General features: G+C 40.2%; 2 protein-coding genes and 2 long non-coding RNA genes across 4 annotated transcripts; 2 read left to right on the top strand and 2 right to left on the bottom strand.

Moving 5' to 3' along the window:
* Positions 1–1,891: 1,891 nt before the first annotated feature.
* Positions 1,892–2,264, bottom strand: LOC149041774 (uncharacterized). Its single transcript, XR_016189209.1, has 2 exons — positions 2,128–2,264; positions 1,892–1,922 (listed from the first exon to the last, which is right to left on the bottom strand). It is a non-coding gene; the product is annotated as an uncharacterized LOC149041774 (long non-coding RNA).
* Positions 2,265–3,067: 803 nt separating this feature from the next.
* On the top strand, positions 3,068–6,511 carry LOC149041773 (extracellular calcium-sensing receptor-like). The gene has a single exon (XM_089214741.1). The coding sequence runs from the start codon at positions 3,302–3,304 to the stop codon at positions 6,041–6,043; it is 2,742 nt and encodes a 913-aa protein (XP_089070867.1). The 5' UTR covers positions 3,068–3,301; the 3' UTR covers positions 6,044–6,511.
* A 6,685-nt stretch (positions 6,512–13,196) lies between these two features.
* On the bottom strand, positions 13,197–16,676 carry LOC149041772 (uncharacterized). The gene is made up of 2 exons (XR_016189183.1): positions 15,465–16,676; positions 13,197–13,562 (listed from the first exon to the last, which is right to left on the bottom strand). It is a non-coding gene; the product is annotated as an uncharacterized LOC149041772 (long non-coding RNA).
* Positions 16,677–17,109: 433 nt separating this feature from the next.
* Positions 17,110–20,496, top strand: LOC113666437 (extracellular calcium-sensing receptor). Its single transcript, XM_089214740.1, has one exon. It carries the CDS (start codon positions 17,389–17,391, stop codon positions 20,137–20,139), a length of 2,751 nt encoding a protein of 916 aa, XP_089070866.1. The 5' UTR covers positions 17,110–17,388; the 3' UTR covers positions 20,140–20,496.
* Positions 20,497–21,120: the final 624 nt, after the last annotated feature.

Here is a 21,120-nt window from a genome sequence, read left to right as displayed (position 1 = left end):
TTTCTCATTGCTTGATTTTCATCCACAGATCAAATGAAATATATTTCATTGAAAATTGTGATATGCCCATTAGAAGTTGGAAAAAGAGGAAAAGGAAAGTATGAACAGAGAACGAACAAAACCTAAATACAAATGGAAAGAGAAGGAACATCGATTGTCAACACTGGTCAAGGAAGCAAATCGTTAACGCGGATTACAGAGGGAAGGGAAACAAATCTTTGCGTGCATGACTTCACCAAATTGTTGGAAGGGAGCCATCACGCACGTGGGACAAAGGAAGTCACGCTAAATTAAACGTACATGACCCCTCCACTGAAGAAACAAGAACAAAAAAATACTTCCCCGAAAAAAAAAAGCTTTAACGGATTAGGTGTGATTGAAAACCAGGGCTATGGCATTGGTTTGTGATAAAAGCATTTGAAACATCTTGCAACGTGCGATGCGTTTCTTCTTCGGTCTTGCGCGGGTACAGGGATCGTGTTGTAGGGTGCATGCAATCATTGGAGAGCTGACGTTGTTCTTAATTGAAGCCGCCTTCGACCAGAAAATACTTTTGCCTCTTCTACTGCAGTTAAAAGTTCATAAGAATCTTCTTTTTCCCGTTTGATCAAGCATTGCTGTTGTGGTATCAAAACTTAACGTCAATTGAACATTTTGTTCTCTTGTTAACGGACACTGACCTTAAATATTGCAGGAGCGTGTTTACTTTCTTCGATTTTTTCCCGACGAATGGTTTTCATGTTTTCAGAAGAGTCTATTATGAGGGGCATTGGGGTTTTCGGTTTTGCGGTTTTGGCTATTTTTTAGATCGGTTTTTCGGTTTTTGTGCCAAAAAAACTTCAGTTTTTCGGTTTTGTTGTTCATTGCGGGTTTGCGGATTTTCCGTTGTTTAGCATTTGGTTTTCGGTTTTCGCGAAAAATACTAACGGGTTTTCGAATTTTGATATCCGATGCGCTTTCCAGTTTTTTCCAGTGGGTTCCGGTTTCTCTTTGATCTGAGCGGCAATTACGCGCCTCCACTGATCTCGAATAGCTACTGAACGCAAATGTTATCGAGAGGAATGCGTGACAAACCAATTGAAGTATCGCAGGGATCCCCCTCCCCTAAGGTGGGGGGGGGGGAGGGGAGGGTACGACTACACGTAGGGTACGGCTAAGCCAGAGTTTCTTTATCAACGCCACCTCGAAGTTGGTGACTAAGTTACAGGCCACACGTGACTGATTGATTCAACATTCCAATAGAATCTCCAAACTTTCAGGTCTTAGTTCGCAAATGGAAATGTTAGATTACGGATTTTAGATGAAACTTTCCAGAGCTATAACTTTTTGCGACTGCAAAATTGCAATCCTATCGAGGACTTTTGAGCGAATTTACTTAATTTGATTAGGCTCCATTACCAGTTGCTGAGTCCGCAGAGACCGCACTCGAGGTCCTCGCATTTTTTTTCCCGCACGTCTCAAGGGCACAACGCCTTGCCCCGGCCAAGACTAGAACCCGGGTTGTCCGACTCGGAGCCCAGTGCACTGACCACTGGACTACTGGACAAAGCCGTGGCGTTGGCGTGCCCGCGGTACGGTTGACCATGTTAAAAGTAGCACCTTGTACGGTCGTACGGTCGTGCATCCAAATTTTTTCGGCTTGATGAGTTACTATTATTTTGTATAATTATGGGGCTAAGCTCTGCGAGCTCCGCTACTAGAAGATACGAATGCCAAGTCCACGGTATTCATAAATCCTGTTATGAAATTAGTGTAGTTTACTTTGTATGCTCCACTTATCCACCACTGCATCGGATCGATCAGGGTGTTGCGGCAAACGAACATCAAGGCTCGATAAAGTGCCAAGAAAATCGCGACCGGAGAAAATGCCAACCAAACCAGGGGATATGTTACAGAGACATAGCTTTAATCAATCTCGTAAACTGTGAGCGAATTAAAAAAGGGACTTATATAATAGATTGTATTCAATTAAACACGTGGCGACTTAACAGCGTAAATGAATCTAACATAATAAAGGAACTAATAAATGAACCAAGAGCTACGGCAAACACAAGATATATATACAAATAAAGACGAAAGAGCTTGCTCGAAACGAGATAAACAACAAAACAAGCGAAAACAACTTACATATCAGTCCCTATACGCCGGTGGCTTGAAATCAAACTTTATAAATTAACTTTGGATGAACACCGAACATGAACAGGCGATTAATGAAAGCGGGAGAGAAAGACTATCTGAAGGAATCAAATGGCATAAAGGCCAACTGTAACACAAATGTCACGCAAGTTTAGAAGTCACGCATTTACACAGAGTTTTAATAACTGGGATGTGAAAATGTATCAGTTTTAACAGTTTTGCATGCGGTTTTCGGTTTTGATCGAATGTTTTTTTGGTTTTTCGGTTTTGAATGATTTTTTTCTACGGTTTTGCGGTTTCTAGTGGGTGCGTGTTTCTAAATGGGCTTTCTTTCCTTTTTTTCCTAAATTTACAAAAATTAGAATGATGATGTAAATTTGGTATTCAGATCGTTCAACGGTCACCTCAGAGCAACGTGAGATCTGTTTATCTAAAAGAACATAAGGAAACTTCCTTTCATATTGAATACCTCGTGACCCGACTTAATTAATGTTTATTTTTTCTACTCAAGTAAGTAAGGAACTGTGATTAACGAAAGCGCGATAACTGTTTTCGTTAAATGATCACGTTCGTAATTTTTAAATCAAAAGCAAAAAGGCATAATTTTTTTGTCCTTTATTTGTTTTCTTTATGGCATCTAGTGGTATACTCCTTAACGGACCTCCTTGGGTTCAGACGGGTCAAATGCGAAATAAAATTGTCTCAAAATAATGACCAGTATCAAGAATTATTGGTCTACAAAGCAAACTAGGTTCATTACAAACTTGCTTTTAGTCAAGAGATTGTGATAATATAAATAATATGATTACCGAACAGCGTGACAGCGCCTTGATTGAAAATATATCAAGATCATTAACATTTTTGTCGCCAAGCCAAAGTGACATGACCGGTACGAGATTTATTTTCACATAAACCATGCTCAATTGAACCCACAGAAATTCTTGATTGACACTGGCCGCTAAGTACGTGCCAAATATAGCGCGTTACAGCAGTAAACAGTAGCAGTAAATTTCGATTTTCGAAGTCAGTTTCAGGAAATTGAACGCTACAATTCATGTGCCGTGGACGTATTGTTTGAAAGAAACGCCCTTTAAAGGAGAAACTGGTCTTATCACAATTGCAAGAGTCTCCACATTGAAAGGCGTACCAATTGCGTCTGTAAAATATGAAAATGGCCTTGTCGATGTTTTGCCTCAATCACCTCCGCGATGTTAGAGTAGCGATGATCATAATTTTTCTTCTCGTGAAACCTCAAGCCACATGTGCCACAAGCGAGATCATCAATCCAGGAGAGAGAATTTACAAGGAAGGAAACGTTACAATCGGCGGTCTCTTCCCAGTTCACGTGAGAGATGAATTTAGACCGAAATTTATGGGCTTAGCGGAAGCCATGGTTTTTGCAGTAGAAAATATCAACAATAACTCAAACCTCTTACCAGATATCACTCTTGGATACGACATCTCCGACACAAACCTTGAAAACCGCCGGGCCATGAAATCCACTTTGGACTTTGTGAATGTTCATAAATTTGCTTTCGCGAACCCTGTACTCAATGAAACTTGCACGATCTTACCCAGGGGTAAATTTTCTCCGGTGGTCGCTGTAGTTGGGACCGGAACTTCGCGCTCCTCGATTCTGGTGTCAAATTTATTGGAAGTGGAAGATATCCCGCTTATAAGCTACGCTGCTACAAGCGATGAACTCAGTAGCAGCGCCTATCCATCGTTTTTTCGCACTGTCCCTCCGGATCGTTTTCAATCCAAAGTCATGTCGGATATTGCCCGTAATTTCAACTGGACGTATGTGGCTGCCGTAGCTGTAGATGACGCATACGGGCGATCGGGGATCGAATTTTTCCGCAAGCATTCAAAACCCCTGGGAATTTGCATTGCATACGAAACATATTTCCCATCCAACAGTCAGAGAGGGAAAGAGAAAATCCGAACTATTATCGAGGAACTGAAAGAGCGGGAAGAAATTGGTGTTATAATTCTGTACTGCACGAGTTCCCCGGCCATAGATGTTCTTACAGAAGCTCTTCGCCAAGGTCTCACTAGTCGCACTTGGATTGCTAGTGAAGCTTGGGGAAACCATGATCATGTAATCAAGCGCACAGACTTGCAACCCATCCTAAAAGGAATGCTAGGGGTTGTATTCACAAGCATTACTGTGCCTTCATATAAACGTTATCTTCTGTCACGCACTTCTGCTTACAGGCCAGAGCCATGGTGGAGGCACTTCTGGGAGAGACAATTCGGTTGCACTTTTAATGTCACGCCATCGGAACGGTGTTCAGACCACCTTAAAATCACAGAGAATATCTACGAAGAAACTCTAGCCAGCAGCATGTCTACCTATGTTATAAACGCTGTGTATGCAATAGCGCATGCGTTAGACGCCATATTCAGGTGTGAATCTTCTTCAGTAAGCCAATGTCCTAAGACACAACCTTTTGTTGAACCAAAAGACGTTTTGCAATACTTGAAAAAGGTTAATTTCACTACTGAAGTGTCCAATGTGTTTTTCGATGAAAATGGTGATTCCCAAGCATCTTACAGCATCATCAACTATCGAGTTGACAACATAACAGGCGGCCGAGTGGAAACTGTGGGCACTTGGGAAGAGGGAAAGCTCCAACTCAACAGCAGTCTCATAATGTGGAACAACGGCCTGAAAGGAACTGAGGTCCCGCGATCAGTTTGCAGCGAGAGATGTAAGCCGGGATACCGACAAACACAGGAGCTAAACTGTTGTTGGCAGTGCATCAGATGTTTACAGGACACTATTTCCAGCGTGTTTGGAGCGATGAATTGCACGTCGTGTGGTGAAGATCACATTTCAAATGAAGCGCGCACGCAGTGTATGCGTGTTCCTGTCGAGCGCATTCAATGGGGAGATTCATTCGGAGTTTTAATCGCTTTTTTCGCTGTTTTGGGAATTGTGGCTTCGATCCTTGTTGGAGTAGTGTTTGTCTTGCGTAATGACACTCCAATCGTTAAAGCATCTAATCGGGAACTCAGCTACACATTTCTATTCAGTATATGTATGAACTATCTAGGGGCCTTGATCAACCTCGCCGAGCCAACTGATTTTATTTGCCCATTACAACAGGCTTGGTTTTATATTTTCTACACTGTTGCTATATTAGTCCTCGGCGTCAAAACGAAACGAATTGTACATTTGTTTGAAAATCGAGTTCCACGGTCTGAACTCACCCAATCATTCGTCCAGAGACACAAGCACGTTCTAATACTAGTCGGCGTTATAATCCTTGTGGTATTCATTCTCATTACGTGGTTTATCGACGACATTCCACGGCCCCATGTGGACAAATCCATCAGGACCCCTCACTATTTGGAGTGTTTGGCAAGTTCCAGTGTGCTTGGAAAAGTTTGCCAGTATCTCCTCATTGCCATTCTTGTCATTGTTTCCATAGTCTGCTGTTATTTTGCATTTAAATCCAGGAAATTGCCCCACAATTTTAATGAAGGAAAATTTATCGCGTTCGCATTGTACACCATCGTGATCTCTTGGGTGACTTTTTACCCAGTTTATCTGAACATACGGGGTAAATACTCTGTTGTTATCGCGGGCGCAGCTTCCATCATCGCCGCCAGTGGACTACTGGTATGTATCTTTGCGCCAAAAATTTATATAATCCTCTTACATCCTGAGAAAAATACGGTCGCTCACATGAAAAGCCAAATTACAAACCACACCCTCCGTAGGAGTGCAACGAATGCAGAGTCCCGGCACAGGTCATATAACAGCCCGGAGAGTAACCCGGCCGCAGGGACCCCAACGGGGACCTCGGTTCAGGCGGCGACTCCGACGTCATCGAGGCTGGATATCGTAGGTCCGAAAGTGACAGAAGCGGAAATTCAGAAGGCTGTTACTGCCTTATAATTTGTGTAATTATAGCGGAGGTTTGAGTTTCTAGACAGACTCTGCTTGTTATTGTGAGAGAATTTCTTTTTTTAATGCCTCAGAGCTGGACGAAATCGAAGTTACCGGTCAACTTTCTTGAATGTTATCAGAAAAATGATGGAAAGTTGTGGATCAGACGACAATGCATAAAAAGAAAATGTATTTGTGCAGAGATTTTAACTGGATATTTGGGATTTAAGTTAAATCGGAAAAGTTTTACAGATTATAGTGGTCACTGCCAAATGAAAACAGAACTAGTTGCATATTATAAGATAATGAAAATGCATTTTTCTCAGTTTATTTGAAATTTAATGAAAACTCGATTCGATTGAATTATTCAAGACTCAGAATAAAATTAAAGAGAACTATATATTGATTAATATTTGCAAGTGATGCAAAGGTTTTTTTTTTTATCTCAAATTAAAAACCATTTCATTTTACGTAAAATGTGGTGAAAATGGATTTTTTTTCCTTGTGTGCTAGAAAAAAAAAAAGTTGTGGGCATGTAGCCAATGAATTTTTGAATAACAGTGAAAAGATCTTAAAAAACATCTTACCAAAACTCACAAGCCTTTTGGCGTAATGATCAATAATCGTGTTCCGCGAGGTTAACTTAAGGCTACCGTATGAAAGTTGTTAATACGAACGGCAGCTGAACGTCGCGTGTATGAAATCATCATAACTATTGGGTTTATTAAATTCCAATCAGTTTTTTTAAGGTCGCCTACCGTCAAAGTAGACTTCTGATCAGAGAACCATCCCTTCCTGTTTTGTTCGATGACGATAGCACATTTTTTTCGCTTTCCGATTGATGATCATGTAAACTGGACCAAGCTTCCTCCTCGCACGTCCGACGGCGACGGCAGCGAGGACATGGAAAAACAAAAAATCTAATTGGAAGAACAATAGCTCAACACGTGCTTTTTAAGATTTTGTACATTTCTTAGCCATCCTATGCAAAACAACAACGTGAAATCACCACAATTTGCGTCGTCTGCGAACCGAAACCGCGACGGAAAATTATTTTAATTTCCATTTGGAACTCAACGCTTCTTTTATACGTTATGCTGAAGTTGAGGTGTGGCGCCGTATGAGACGGTACGGTAAACACATGCAGCCATTTTTGAAATTTTAATTAAAGGCAGAAATTCAATTTTTTAATCGAGGTCTTCCTTGGCGTTGCCGTCCTGACTGCTTAAGGTCCCTAATACCAATAGTAACAGGATGATACAAGGTGCCTCAATGACTTGATGGAATTAACTTTACAATTACTGAACCAAGTGGAAGTTTTTAAAATTGTGCCTCGATGGATACGCCTTACTCACTCAACATTCTTTCCTTCCCTCTCATGATTCTCATTCATATCTTTCAATGTTATTTACTATATCTATTGCCTGTTTACTGATTTATCTTATCCTACTTGTGGGGCCTGACCTGAGCTAACAGGCCTTAATGATTCTTATTAGGTTTCCTGGTCATTAATGTTTTTTATTTCCTATATGTAATTGCAAATACAATGAAAAATAAAAAATTAACTGAAATAAAAATGAATGCATCAAGCTACCCTCAGACGTGAGAGAAAATACTTTGGGAAAAGGTAGCTTACGCGTTTGCTCTCCCACCGCTCCAGGGAGAGAACGTTTCTCTTTTGGGGGGTACAGCAACAACGTAAGCCAAGGAAAATGCAACTCCGTGTTATTTGTCTTAGATTTAGCGTAGGCGCCCTACGACATCAGTCAAAACAACAACTTGTGGCTTCATCTTTCCCAAACCATCTCTCAGTTTTTCCCGCCTTCTATCTACTCTGTTTTTGCTGATGATTTTTAAGATTTCCCAAGTATCGAAATCGCCAAATTAATCAAATTTAGCCCTAATAGAGACTGCATGTGACTAGCTTATGATGTACCTGATGAGCAGAAACATACTCACACCCATATGTTTAGTGAGTGTGTATGTTTCTGCACTGCAAACTGTAAATCTTAGTTTGATTTTCGTTTTTAAAATTCATCTTCAAATTAATTTAAGGATTAGTTTTAGCACTCTAGAAATGAACATAAAAGAACTGGTTAGGTCTCTTACTCAACCTTGTCTGCTTTCGTTCCTTGGTCACCCCAACTCGAAATGTGTGACATTTGAAGTTTGGGTATAGGCTTACGTGACATGTTAGGGAATGCGTGACGATGAGTTCACGACCTCCTTGGGAAGCTTGCGAACAATGTTGACCAACTCATCCAGCCCACCCACGCACGCTTCCTTTGAAGACTGCGTGACACAACATGTCACGGCAGAAGTCACGGCGCCAATAGTTCTACATTCCAAAGTTTCATAACTGAACAACTTTTAAGTGCTCAGTGCTCCGGGGAATTAGGATAATTCCAAACTTGAATGGCTTGCAATAATGATTCAATCAATAATCTGTTTTGTTTTGTCACCTCTCTGACATTATTGTGATAATCTCTTAACAAAACATCACAAACCCAAGCACGTCTCTGTCAACAGTGACTCTCTCAGTTGTCATAGAACAAATCTTTCACTCATTCTAAGGGGTGGGGGGGGGGGGGGGGTCTGAGAAATATTGAAAAAAAAATTGCTTACAGGATGTGAAAAGACAAAATTTATTAAAGATTTAGATATATGAAAATTCACATATTTGCACTGCGGTGGAAAGATGAAATTAGAAGATCCTCGCAGCTAAGCACACTACTGAAACTAGTAGTTGTAAGTAGGAACCTGAAAAAAATTTCAGGCCCGTACGGGATTTGAACCCATGACCTCTGCGATACCGGTGCAGCGCTCTACCAATTGAGCTAACAAGCCAACTGGGAGCTGATCAATGAATTGGGTACAAATAAACATCCGAGTGAATGAAGATTTAGATATATGAAATTTTTTTCAGGTCCTACTTACAACTACTAGTTTCAGTAGTGTGCTTAGCTGCGAGGATCTTCTAATTTCATTCAACAAAATTTATTGTTTGCAAATGTGAAAGGGTAAAAAAATGTTTGCAGAGAAGTCAGGTAAGATATTTAAAAATATTATTACCCATACTGAAATTTAAAAAATAAAGTAACATGACAAATTGAAGCATTAGCATAAAAATTAACACAATTTGGGCACTAAAAGGTGGTCACTCTGTATAAAGCAAATAACAAATCTGAAAATAGCTGAATATTTTTTTTGAAAATATGGGAATTTATCGTGACAATTGAATCTCAACGTTACTTGTCAACATTTTGTCCTACTACAAAACTTCATATATCAGGTATTTTTCTCAAAACTGTATTAAACACATAATATTCTTTAGTCTTGGCTATATTTATCATTGCTACTTCATACATATTTCAGAAGTCAATGAATTACATGAACGACATAAACGAATAAAATCTAAAAAATGATAAACAAACTGGTTCAAGCAGCTGTAGTTATTGACATACATTACAAATTCGTCGACAACTGAAAAACGTTTTTGAAATGTGATAAAACATGTTAATTCTGATGTTAAAGGTGAGTGGAGCGTATATCGACAAAATAAGTGGCTATAGTACTATTGATTAAGTTTTTCGTAAAATAGTTCAATAAGGCAATGGTAATATTTAGCACAAATAAAAAGAACACTGGGAAAAAAAAGGAAAAAATTATTTGCACGAAGATGATGTTGGAAAAAAATGTTTGCGGAAACGTATATGTGAATATGAAAGCAATCTTCGCAGTTATGAACACTACTCAAGCAGTAGTGAAAGAAGGCCTGAAAAAAAATTCAGGCCTGTACGGGATATGAACCTATGACCTCTGCGATACCGGTCCACTGCTTTACCAAATGAGCTAAAAAGCCAACTGGGTGCTGGTCATCATGTTGGTTCCAAATAAACCCGTGAAGTGGTGAATAAACGGCGGTGAATATATGAAAGTCATACATTTGAACCGCGGATAAAGACGTGAATATGAAAGGTATCTTCGCAGTTATGAACACTACTTAAGCAGTAGTAAATAGAAGGCCTAAAAAAAATTCAGGCCTGTACGGGATTTGAACCCATGACCTATGCGATACCGGTGCACTGCTCTACCCAATGAGGCCTTCTTTACCTCTACCAACTCACGCCTTCTATTCACTACTGCTTAAGTAGTGTTCATAATTGCGAAGATCGCTTTCATATTCACGTTTTTATCCGCAGTTCCAATACATGACTTTCATATATTCACAGCCGGAGACGTATATGTTTTAAAAAATGTTTGCAGAAGAAAATTTCTCATACCCCCCTCCAGAAAAATAATGGTTCTTCCCTAAGCACGAGTTTGGAAGAGACCAATTATTCAACATCATAAAAATAACTAATAAAGAAATGATGAAGCTTTTGAGCTAAACCGGAAATAAATCGATAATATCCCATTGCGGTTAGGCATTGACCCTCCACCGTGGCAAATTATTTGACCACCATTCACGCTCTGGATTTTGCGCAATTTGTGTCGAACACATATGTTTATTAAAAAACGATCATTTCTTTGCTTAACATGTCAGCACAAATATGTGTTTCCCTTCACATGACATAAGCCATTCACGGTTTTGCCTGACGTTAGTTATCTGGCGCAGGTATGACATCCTGCAATATCAGACCTCATATCATTTCTCTTTTCATACCCTGCAACAGTCACAGAAAAAAAAAACCGTACATACAGGGAAAATAATTATATGGCGGTTGGGAACAAAATACCATGGTTCACAGGTCTTACCACGGGTGGATATACAGTTTCACGCTTCAGTGGTTAAAGAATGATTAGGAAGGAGAGAGAGAGAAATGTCGTCACAACTCAAGAAATAAAGCAAGGTAAGAAACAAGAGTTAGCAAACAGAAAGGGCCAAAAACTGTTGGTGAATTTTTCAGGCTTCTTCTCTGCAGTTGCTTTAATTGCAGTCCAGTTACGAGGATCATTTCTTTGCTTGATTTTTATTCACAGATCAAACGAAATATATTTCATTGACTAAATTGTGATATGCCCATTAGAAGTTGGAAAAAAGAGGAAAGGAAAGTATAACCAGAGAACAAACAAAACTTAAATACAGATAGAAAGAGAAGGAACATCGATTGTCAACACTGGTCAAGGAAGCAAATCGTTAACGCGGATTACAGAGGATTAACAAAAGGGAAACAAATCTTTGCGTGCATGACTCTTCACCAAATTGTGGGAAGGGAGCCATCACGCTCGTGGGACAAAGGAAGTCACGCTAAATTAAACATACATAACCCTTCAATCGAAGAAATAAGAACAAAACGAATACCGAAGTAAAAAAAGCTTCAACGGATTAGGTGTGATTGAAAACCAGGGCTATGGCACTAGTTTGTGATAAAAGCATTTGAAACATCCTGCAACCTGTGACGCTTTTCTTCTTCGATCTTACGTGGGCACAGGACCGTGTTGTAGGATGCATGTAATAATTGGAGAGCTGAGGTTGTTTTTAATTGAAGCCGCCTTCATAAAATACTTTTGTCTCTTCTACCGCAGTTAAAACTTCCTAAGAATCTTCTTGTTCCTGTTTGATCAAGCATTGCTGTTGCGGTACCAAAACTTAACGTCAATAGAACATTGTGTTCTCTTGGTAACGGATACAGCCCTTAAATATTGCTGGAGTGTGTCTGCTTTCTTCAAATTTTCTCGACAAGTGGTTTTCTTGTTTTCAGAAGAGTCTATTATTGATGTAGCTGTCACTCTTGTTTCCTAAAGAATTGTTTTTTAGATATCTTGAAAGAGGGTTTCACCATGTCTGTTAACCGCAAAACACTTGACTATGGAAGGCGTCTTTTAAGATTTCAATCGACTCCTTAACTATATCGGCCCGGCAGCATAACATGACTACCATACTTTCACGAATGCAAAATCGTGGGATGACCAGACTAAATTTCTTGACGGCTCTGTTACGCCATTACAAACGAGTGCAAGAAATCAGTTCCGACCTAAAACATACACCAGTTAAATGATACATTAAATGGGCTTTCTTTCCTTTTTTTTTGGCAAACAGAGCAAATTTACAAAAATTAGAATGGTGATGTAAATTTGGTATTCAGTCTACTGTCACCTCAGAGCAAATTTGAGATCTGTTTATCTAGAAGAACAAAAGGAAACTTCCTATCACATTGAATACCTCGTGATCTGACATAATTAATGTTTATTTTTTTTTAATCTCGATTGCATGACGAGCTTTGCTCACCAAAAGAATTTATGCAAATGAGGCTGAGGCGGATCTGAGATCCGCCTGGCAATTATTAACTGTAAGAGAAGAACTGACTTCGCACCCACAGAACGACCGAGGTGTTGCGGATGAATTTTCAGTAATTACTTTTTTGGCACTTTTCGGCGTCCAAATTGCATGGCGAGAGTAACCCAAAACCTTAAAGCAGACCCTTCTTGTCACAATACGAATGTTTTCCAGATAGGGACACGCGTTAATGTCAGCTCCACTCGCGTGATTGCATTTTTCAAGGTTAAACCCTCGCGTGGATCTAACAACTCAAGTTTACTTTAAAGCGTACAATGTAAGCCAAAGTAATTTTATAATTTAACTCCATGATCGAAATTTTGTTTACAAAGGATAGTAACGGATCGACATCGACCTAGAGCGTCAGCTTCACTCGCGGGGAGTCAACCATTTTCTCTTGCCCCTTGCGCAACATAGAATGCAAATTTGCTGACCCACTCTATTGATACACACAACTCGACAGTCGTTAAGAGTTGAAAAAGATTAAGGTTTTTTACCAAAACCATGTATTTCCGATTTTTAAACGCTAACAAAAATTTAGTAATGGTATGTCCACTCCGGAAAATAATACCGCAAACAACAGCAAGCCCTAACCGCGATGAGAACACTCATGGATCACACAGCGCAACAGAACTCATTTTGTTTGTTTGTTTGGGTTTTTTCCGATAATATTGGCCTGTAAAGAAATATATAGTGGAGTTTTTTTGTACCCTCCGCCGGCACCATATAATTGGCTAAATGCTAAGGAAGTAATATACTCTAAAGAGATCATTAAAGGAGTAAAATCTTTAAAACAATTTTTCCTGCTGGGGTTTCCTGGCGTACCACTGCGAACACGGCGAACCTCATGTATAAGGCTGCGAGAAAATAAACAAAGACAAGTAGAAAAAGTTCTTTACTCACAAATCTCTTTTACAATCTACGACCGATTTTACATCTCGTGTCTGAAGCAAGAGTTGGAAATGTAAATGCAATTTAATACGTTACGTGAAGAGGTATTTTACTCGTTGGTAATTTTATTCCTAAATTCGTTATTTATTTTTAATTGAAAAATCACGGGATTTGAGGACAGACACCACCAAGGCAAACACAACATCGACGTAAAAATTACCAGTCAACGGAACGTGCACTTATGATGTGTAATTAAGTTAAGGTTGGTTGGTCATCTAAACAGGAAAACTATCTTTTTCTATTAAAACAAACATTGCTTTTTCATCACGGCTTTTCGCGGTTAACGTTCAATTAAATCTGCAAAGGAAAAAAAATCAAGACAAGTAAATTTAATTATGTCGCAATTCAAAATTAGTTTGTCATAAGATGAAAACGCACAGTCTAAAATGAAACAACTCCCAAAGAGAGACAAAACCAAATAAAAAAAAGGAAAGATTTTGCCTTCAGATAACAAAAGCCCAAATAGGACTGACCACCCAAGAGAGACAGAACCAGGTGAAAAAAAAGGGAAAGGTTCTGCCTTCAGATAACAACAGCCCAAACAGGACTGACTACCCAAGATGGACAGAACCAGGTGAAAAAAAAAAGGAAAGGTTCTGCCTTCAGATAACAACAGCCCAAACAGGACTGACTACCCAAGAGAGACAGAACCAGGTGAAAAAAAGGGAAAGGTTCTGCCTTCAGATAACAACAGCCCAAATAGGACTGACTACCCAAGAGAGACAGAGCCAGGTGAAAAAAAGGGAAGGTTCTGCCTTCAGATAACAACAGCCCAAATAGGACTGACTACCCAAGAGAGACAGAACCAGGTGAAAAAAAAGGGAAAGGTTCTGCCTTCAGATAACAACAGCCCAAATAGGACTGACTACCCAAGAGAGACAGAGCCAGGTGGAAAAAAAAAGGAAAGGTTCTGCCTTCAGATAACAACAGCCCAAACAGAACTGACTACCCAACAAAGACAGAACCAGGTGAAAAAAAGGGAAAGGTTCTGCCTTCAGATGACAACAGCCCAAACAGGACTGACTACCCAACAGAGACAGAACCAGGTGAAAAAAAGGGAAAGGTTCTGCCTTCAGATAACAACAGCCCAAATAGGACTGACTACCCAAGAGAGACAGAACCAGGTGAAAAAAAGGGAAAGGTTCTGCCTTCAGATAACAACAGCCTAAATAGGACTGACTACTCAAGAGAGACAGAACCAGGTAAAAAAAAGGGAAAGGTTCTGCCTTCAGATAACAACAGCCCAAATAGGACTGACTACCCAAGAGGGACAGAACCAGGTGAAAAAAAAGGGAAAGGTTCTGCCTTCAGATAACAACAGCCCAAATAGGACTGACTACCCAAGAGGGACAGAACCAGGTGAAAAAAAAGGGAAAGGTTCTGCCTTCAGATAACAACAGCCCAAATAGGACTGACTACCCAAGAGGGACAGAACCAGGTGAAAAAAAAAGGGAAAGGTTCTGCCTTCAGATAACAACAGCCCAAATAGGACTGACTACCCAAGAGAGACAGAGCCAGGTGGAAAAAAAAGGAAAGGTTCTGCCTTCAGATAACAACAGCCCAAACAGAACTGACTACCCAAGAGAGACAGAACCAGGTGAAAAAAAGGGAAAGGTTCTGCCTTCAGATAACAACAGCCCAAACAGGACTGACTACCCAAGAGAGACAGAACCAGGTGAAAAAAAGGGAAAGGTTCTGCCTTCAGATAACAACAGCCCAAATAGGACTGACTACCCAAGAGAGACAGAACCAGATGAAAAAAAGGGAAAGGTTCTGCCTTCAGATAACAACAGCCCAAACAGAACTGACTACCCAAGAGAGACAGAACCAGGTGAAAAAAAAAAGGAAAGGTTCTGCCTTCAGATAACAACAGCCCAAATAGGACTGACTACCCAAGAGAGACAGAACCAGATGAAAAAAAGGGAAAGGTTCTGCCTTCAGATAACAACAGCCCAAACAGAACTGACTACCCAAGAGAGACAGAACCAGGTGAAAAAAAAAAGGAAAGGTTCTGCCTTCAGATAACAACAGTTCACATACGAATGACAAAACCGGGAAAAAAATTAAAAAATGAAGGTTCTTCCCTCACGGAGATAAGTCTGATTACACAAGAAATAACAAAAGAACGAGAGTATCTTCAGGATTCTACTTTCGAAACTGCGAAATAGTACAGTACGATTAGTAAGAAAACACACTAACCTGCCAAGAGCGCGTCATCTTATAGGGAAGGAATATTTGAGCTGTGATGTCAGGGTTCATTCCATAATTAGTTCATCTTGCTCATGTTAGGTTTCAACAGTTTGATAATACACCATGTGATTTTAAGCATCTGTCACCTAACTATCACAGAAATAATTCCTTCCCTTGCTTCGAAAGCACAGAAGTAAAGGTAAACCTTGCTTTGCTGATTAAATGGTTTGGGCATCATCATTTTCGACTCAAAGGTTATTAAGCAGCGAGATTTATCGCGCGTCATCATATAGCTCTAGACAGAAATTATCAGGCATACAACCTTATCTAAAAGCCAAATTGGACAGGCCAGCGAGTAGAATTTCTTCCTCGCGAAGTTTTACACAGTTAAGACCTTACCTTAAGGAAAGAATGATGGCCCCTTTTCGCAGATACCACCGAATATACTCGTACCTTCGCACAGAATTTTTGCGGGATAAGTTCCCGCGCTTACCTGATGATTGGGACTACTGTCTATTTTATACTGAAAGAACTCCTCAGTATGGACGCCAGAAAAGTATTATCAAAATATCTACCCAATCGTTTCAAGTGTTAAATGATACTCTTGTATCTCCAGAACATACTGCAGTCGAAATCTCTCTTGAAAACAAGGTCCTTACCGAGCGGCTCACCGGCTTCCATGTTGACTTAGGGTCAAAGGTCTGATCAGAGTGAAATATAAGTTGGCTAACACAATTTAATTTTGGTACTGTCGTGACAGAACAGATAATCGCTCTTTGCGTCACAAACCAATAAATCTGTAGATCACGAACAAAACATGCTGGGTACAATAACTGTTACTTGACAGTCATGTCACGCACTACAACCAGGCTATCCTCAAATGCCATGACACACTACGGCTTAGCTAAGCCGTTCTTGTCGCTGAATCATTCTACAATTATGAAAATTGCCATTCACGCCATGAATGCGTAGTTATCTCCTAAGAGAAAATTGTGCAAAAGAGTCCTAAATTTACGTAGCTCTCCTAACGCGCAAGCCGCGCGGATCCTCGCGCCTGTTTACATTTTAATTGTTAACGTCAATTAATTTCACGCTCGAAGCCAAACACCTCGCTTTCACTTGCTAATTGAGCCCTCTCGCTTTACTTTGACAAGCCTATGGATCATTTTACGCATCCCTGGTGAGAATTCTTTTCTTGAGCAAAGCTCGTCATGAAGTCTCCCTCAATTAGAAATGCATAACATAACGTATATCTGATACCGCAGAAATTTTTTTCTACTCAAGCGATTAAGAAACAGTGAATAGCGAAAGCGCGATAACTGTTTTCGTTAAATGATCACGTTCGTAATTTTTAAATCAAAAGCAGAAAGGCATAATTTTTATGTCCTATATTTTTTTTCTTTGTGGCATCTAGCAGTATACTCCTTAACGGACCTCCTTGGGTTCAGACCGGTCAAATGCAAAATAACATTGTCTCGATATAATGGCCAATATCAAGAATAATTGGTCTACAAAGCAAACTATGTTCGTTACAAACTTACTTTTAGTCAAGAGATTGTGATAATAGAAATATTATGATTACCGAACAGGGTGACAGCGCCTTAATTGAAAATACGTCGCGATAATTAATATTTTTGTCGCCAAGCCAAAGTGACATGACCGGTACGAGATTTATTATTTTTACATAAACCATGCTCAATTGAACCCATCAAAAATTCATGATTGACACTGGCCACTGAGTACGTGCCAAATATAGCGCATAACGGCAATAAACGAATTTCGCTTTCCGAAGTCAGTTTCAGGAAATTGAACGCTACAATACACGTGGCGTGGATGTGTTGTTTGAAAGAAACGCCGTTTAACTGAGAAACTGGTCTTAACACAGTTGCAAGAGTCTCCACTTTGAAAGACGTACTAATTACGTCTGTAAAATATGGATATGGCCTTGATGATGTTTTGCCTCAACCACCTCCGTGATGTTAGAGTAGCAATGATCATAATTTTTCTTCTCGTGAAACCTCAAGCCACATGTGCCACAAGCGAGATCATCAATCCAGGAGAGAGAATTTACAAGGAAGGAAACGTTACAATCGGCGGTCTCTTCCCAGTTCACGTAAGAGATGAATTTAGACCGAAATTTATGGGCTTAGCGGAAGCCATGGTTTTTGCAGTAGAAAATATCAACAATAACTCAAATATCTTACCAGATATCACTCTTGGATATGACATCTCCGACACAAACCTTGAAAACCGCCGGGCCATGAAATCCACTTTGGACTTTGTGAATGTTCATAAATTTGCTTTCGCGAACCCTGAACTCAATGAAACTTGCACGATCTTACCCAGGGGTAAATTTTCTCCGGTGGTCGCTGTAGTTGGGACCGGAACTTCGCGCTCCTCGATTCTGGTGTCAAATTTATTGGAAGTGGAAGATATCCCGCTTATAAGCTACGCTGCTACAAGCGATGAACTCAGTAGCAGCGCCTATCCATCGTTTTTTCGCACTGTCCCTCCGGATCGTTTTCAATCCAAAGTCATGTCGGATATTGCCCGTAATTTCAACTGGACGTATGTGGCTGCCGTAGCTGTAGATGACGCATACGGGCGATCGGGGATTGAATTTTTCCGCAAGCATTCAAAACCCCTGGGAATTTGCATTGCATACGAAACATATTTCCCATCCAACGGTCAGAGAGGGAAAGAGAAAATCCGAACTATTATCGAGGAACTGAAAGAGCGGGAAGAAATTGGTGTTATAATTCTGTACTGTACGAGTTCCCCGGCTATAGATGTTCTTACAGAAGCTCTTCGCCAAGGTCTCACTGGTCGCACTTGGATTGCTAGTGAAGCTTGGGGAAACCATGATCGTGTAATCAAGCGCACAGACTTGCAACCCATCCTAAAAGGAATGCTAGGGGTTGTATTCACGAGCATTACTGTGCCTTCATATAAACGTTATCTTCTGTCACGCACTTCTGCTTACAGGCCAGAGCCATGGTGGAGGCACTTCTGGGAGAGACAATTCGGTTGCACTTTTAATGTCACGCCATCAAATGGGCTGGAACGGTGTTCAGACCACCTTAAAATCACAGAGAATATCTACGAAGAAACTCTAGCCAGCAGCATGTCTACCTATGTTATAAACGCTGTGTATGCAATAGCGCATGCGTTAGACGCCATATTCAGGTGTGAATCTTCTTCAGTAAGCCAATGTCCTAAGACACAACCTTTTGTTGAACCAAAAGACGTTTTGCAATACTTGAAAAAGGTTAATTTCACTACTGAAGTGTCCAATGTGTTTTTCGATGAAAATGGTGATTCCCAAGCATCTTACAGCATCATCAACTATCGAGTTGACAACATAACAGGCGGCCGAGTGGAAACTGTGGGCACTTGGGAAGAGGGAAAGCTCCAACTCAACAGCAGTCTCATAATATGGAACAACGGCCTGAAAGGAACTGAGGTCCCGCGTTCGGTTTGTAGCGAGAGATGCAAGCCGGGATACCGACAAACACAGGAGCTAAACTGTTGTTGGCAATGCATCAGGTGTTTACAGGACACTATTTCCAGCGTGTTTGGGGCGATGAATTGCACGCCGTGTGGTGAAGATCACATTTCAAATGAAGCGCGCACGCAGTGTATGCGTGTTCCTGTCGAGCGCATTCAATGGGGAGATTCATTCGGAGTTTTAATCGCTTTTTTCGCTGTTTTGGGAATTGTGGCTTCGATCCTTGTTGGAGTAGTGTTTGTCTTGCGTAATGACACTCCAATCGTTAAAGCATCTAATCGGGAACTCAGCTACACATTTCTATTCAGTATATGTATGAACTATCTAGGGGCCTTGATCAACCTCGCCGAGCCAACTGATTTTATTTGCCCATTACAACAAGCTTGGTTTTATATTTTCTACACTGTTGCTATATTAGTTCTCGGCGTCAAAACGAAACGAATTGTACATTTGTTTGAAAATCGAGTTCCACGGTCTGAACTCACCCAATCATTCGTCCAGAGACACAAGCACGTTCTAATACTAGTCGGCGTTATAATCCTTGTGGTATTCATTCTCATTACGTGGTTTATCGACGACATTCCACGGCCCCATGTGGACAAATCCATCAGGACCCCTCACTATTTGGAGTGTTTGGCAAGTTCCAGTGTGCTTGGAAAAGTTTGCCAGTATCTCCTCATTGCCATTCTTGTCATTGTTTCCATAGTCTGCTGTTATTTTGCATTTAAATCCAGGAAATTGCCCCACAATTTTAATGAAGGAAAATTTATCGCGTTCGCATTGTACACCATCGTGATCTCTTGGGTGACTTTTTACCCAGTTTATCTGAACATACGGGGTAAATACTCTGTTGTTATCGCGGGCGCAGCTTCCATCATCGCCGCCAGTGGACTACTGGTATGTATCTTTGCGCCAAAAATTTATATAATCCTCTTACATCCTGAGAAAAATACGGTCGCTTACATGAAAAGCCAAATTACAAATCACACCTTCCATAGGAGTGCAATGGATGCAGAGTCCCGGCACAGGTCATATAACAGCCCGGAGAGTAACCTGGCCGCAGGGACCCCTACGGGAACCTCGGTTCAGGCGTGGACTCCGACGTCATCGCGGCTGGATATCGTAGGTCCGAAAGTGACAGAAGCGAACAATCAGAAGGCTGTTACTGCCTTATAATTTGTGTAATTATAGCGGAGGTTTGAGTTTCTAGACAGACTCTGCTTGTTATTGTGAGATATTTATTTTTTTCATGGATTGGATATTGAATATTTGAAGTTTTACATATTACATTGGTCACTGCCAAATGAAAACAGAACTGGTTTCACATTATGAATAATGTGATAATGAAAATGCATTTTTCTCTGTTTATTTAAAATTTAATGAAAACTCGATTCAATTTAATTATTCAAGATTCAAAATGAAATTAGAGAGAATTACAAAGCGATTAATATTTGCAAGTGATGCAAAGGTTTTAACCAAATAAATAGATATTTAAAATCAAAAACCATTTTAAATAAATGAAGAGTTGTGTGATCTCTTAGTGGTTTGTCTGACCCTAAACAATGTTAGTATGTCGTAAAAGGCGGTGAATACTCAGTCTATGACGTTGAATATTTCCGCGTCCTTTCATTGTTTAAAAATTTTCACACATCTGACGTAAAAGGACTTCAGTGAAAACAAAAGACAAAGCTTTCCTTGTGGTGTGTGGATTAGCTGGTTTCATATTGTAACCCAGATGATCATCAACTTGTCCTCAAGACACGCATCATTTTTCGTGGAATGTGATGAAAATGTTTTTTTTTTCCTTGTGTGCTAAAAAAAAGTTGTGGGCACGTAGCTGATGGATTTTTTGCATAACTGTGGAAAGATCTTAAAAAACATCTCACCAAAACTCATAGGCCTTCTGGCGTAAATAATCGTGTTCCGTGAGGTTAATTTAAGGCTACCGTATGAAAGTTGTCAATACGAACGGCAGCTGAACGTCGCGTGCATGAAAACATTACAACCATTGGGTTTATACTTAAATTCCAATCATTTTTTTTAGGGTCGCCCACCCTAAAAATAGACTCCTGAACAGAGATCCTGTTTTGTTCGATGACGATAGCACATGTTTTTCACTTTCCAATCGCTGATCATTTAAACTGGACCGGCCTTCCT

This window comes from Pocillopora damicornis, chromosome 8 (genome assembly GCF_964200805.1).
Source record: "Pocillopora damicornis chromosome 8, jaPocDami1.2, whole genome shotgun sequence".
Classification (NCBI taxonomy): Eukaryota; Metazoa; Cnidaria; class Anthozoa; order Scleractinia; family Pocilloporidae; genus Pocillopora; species Pocillopora damicornis.
This window is presented reverse-complemented; position numbering and strand designations above follow the sequence as displayed.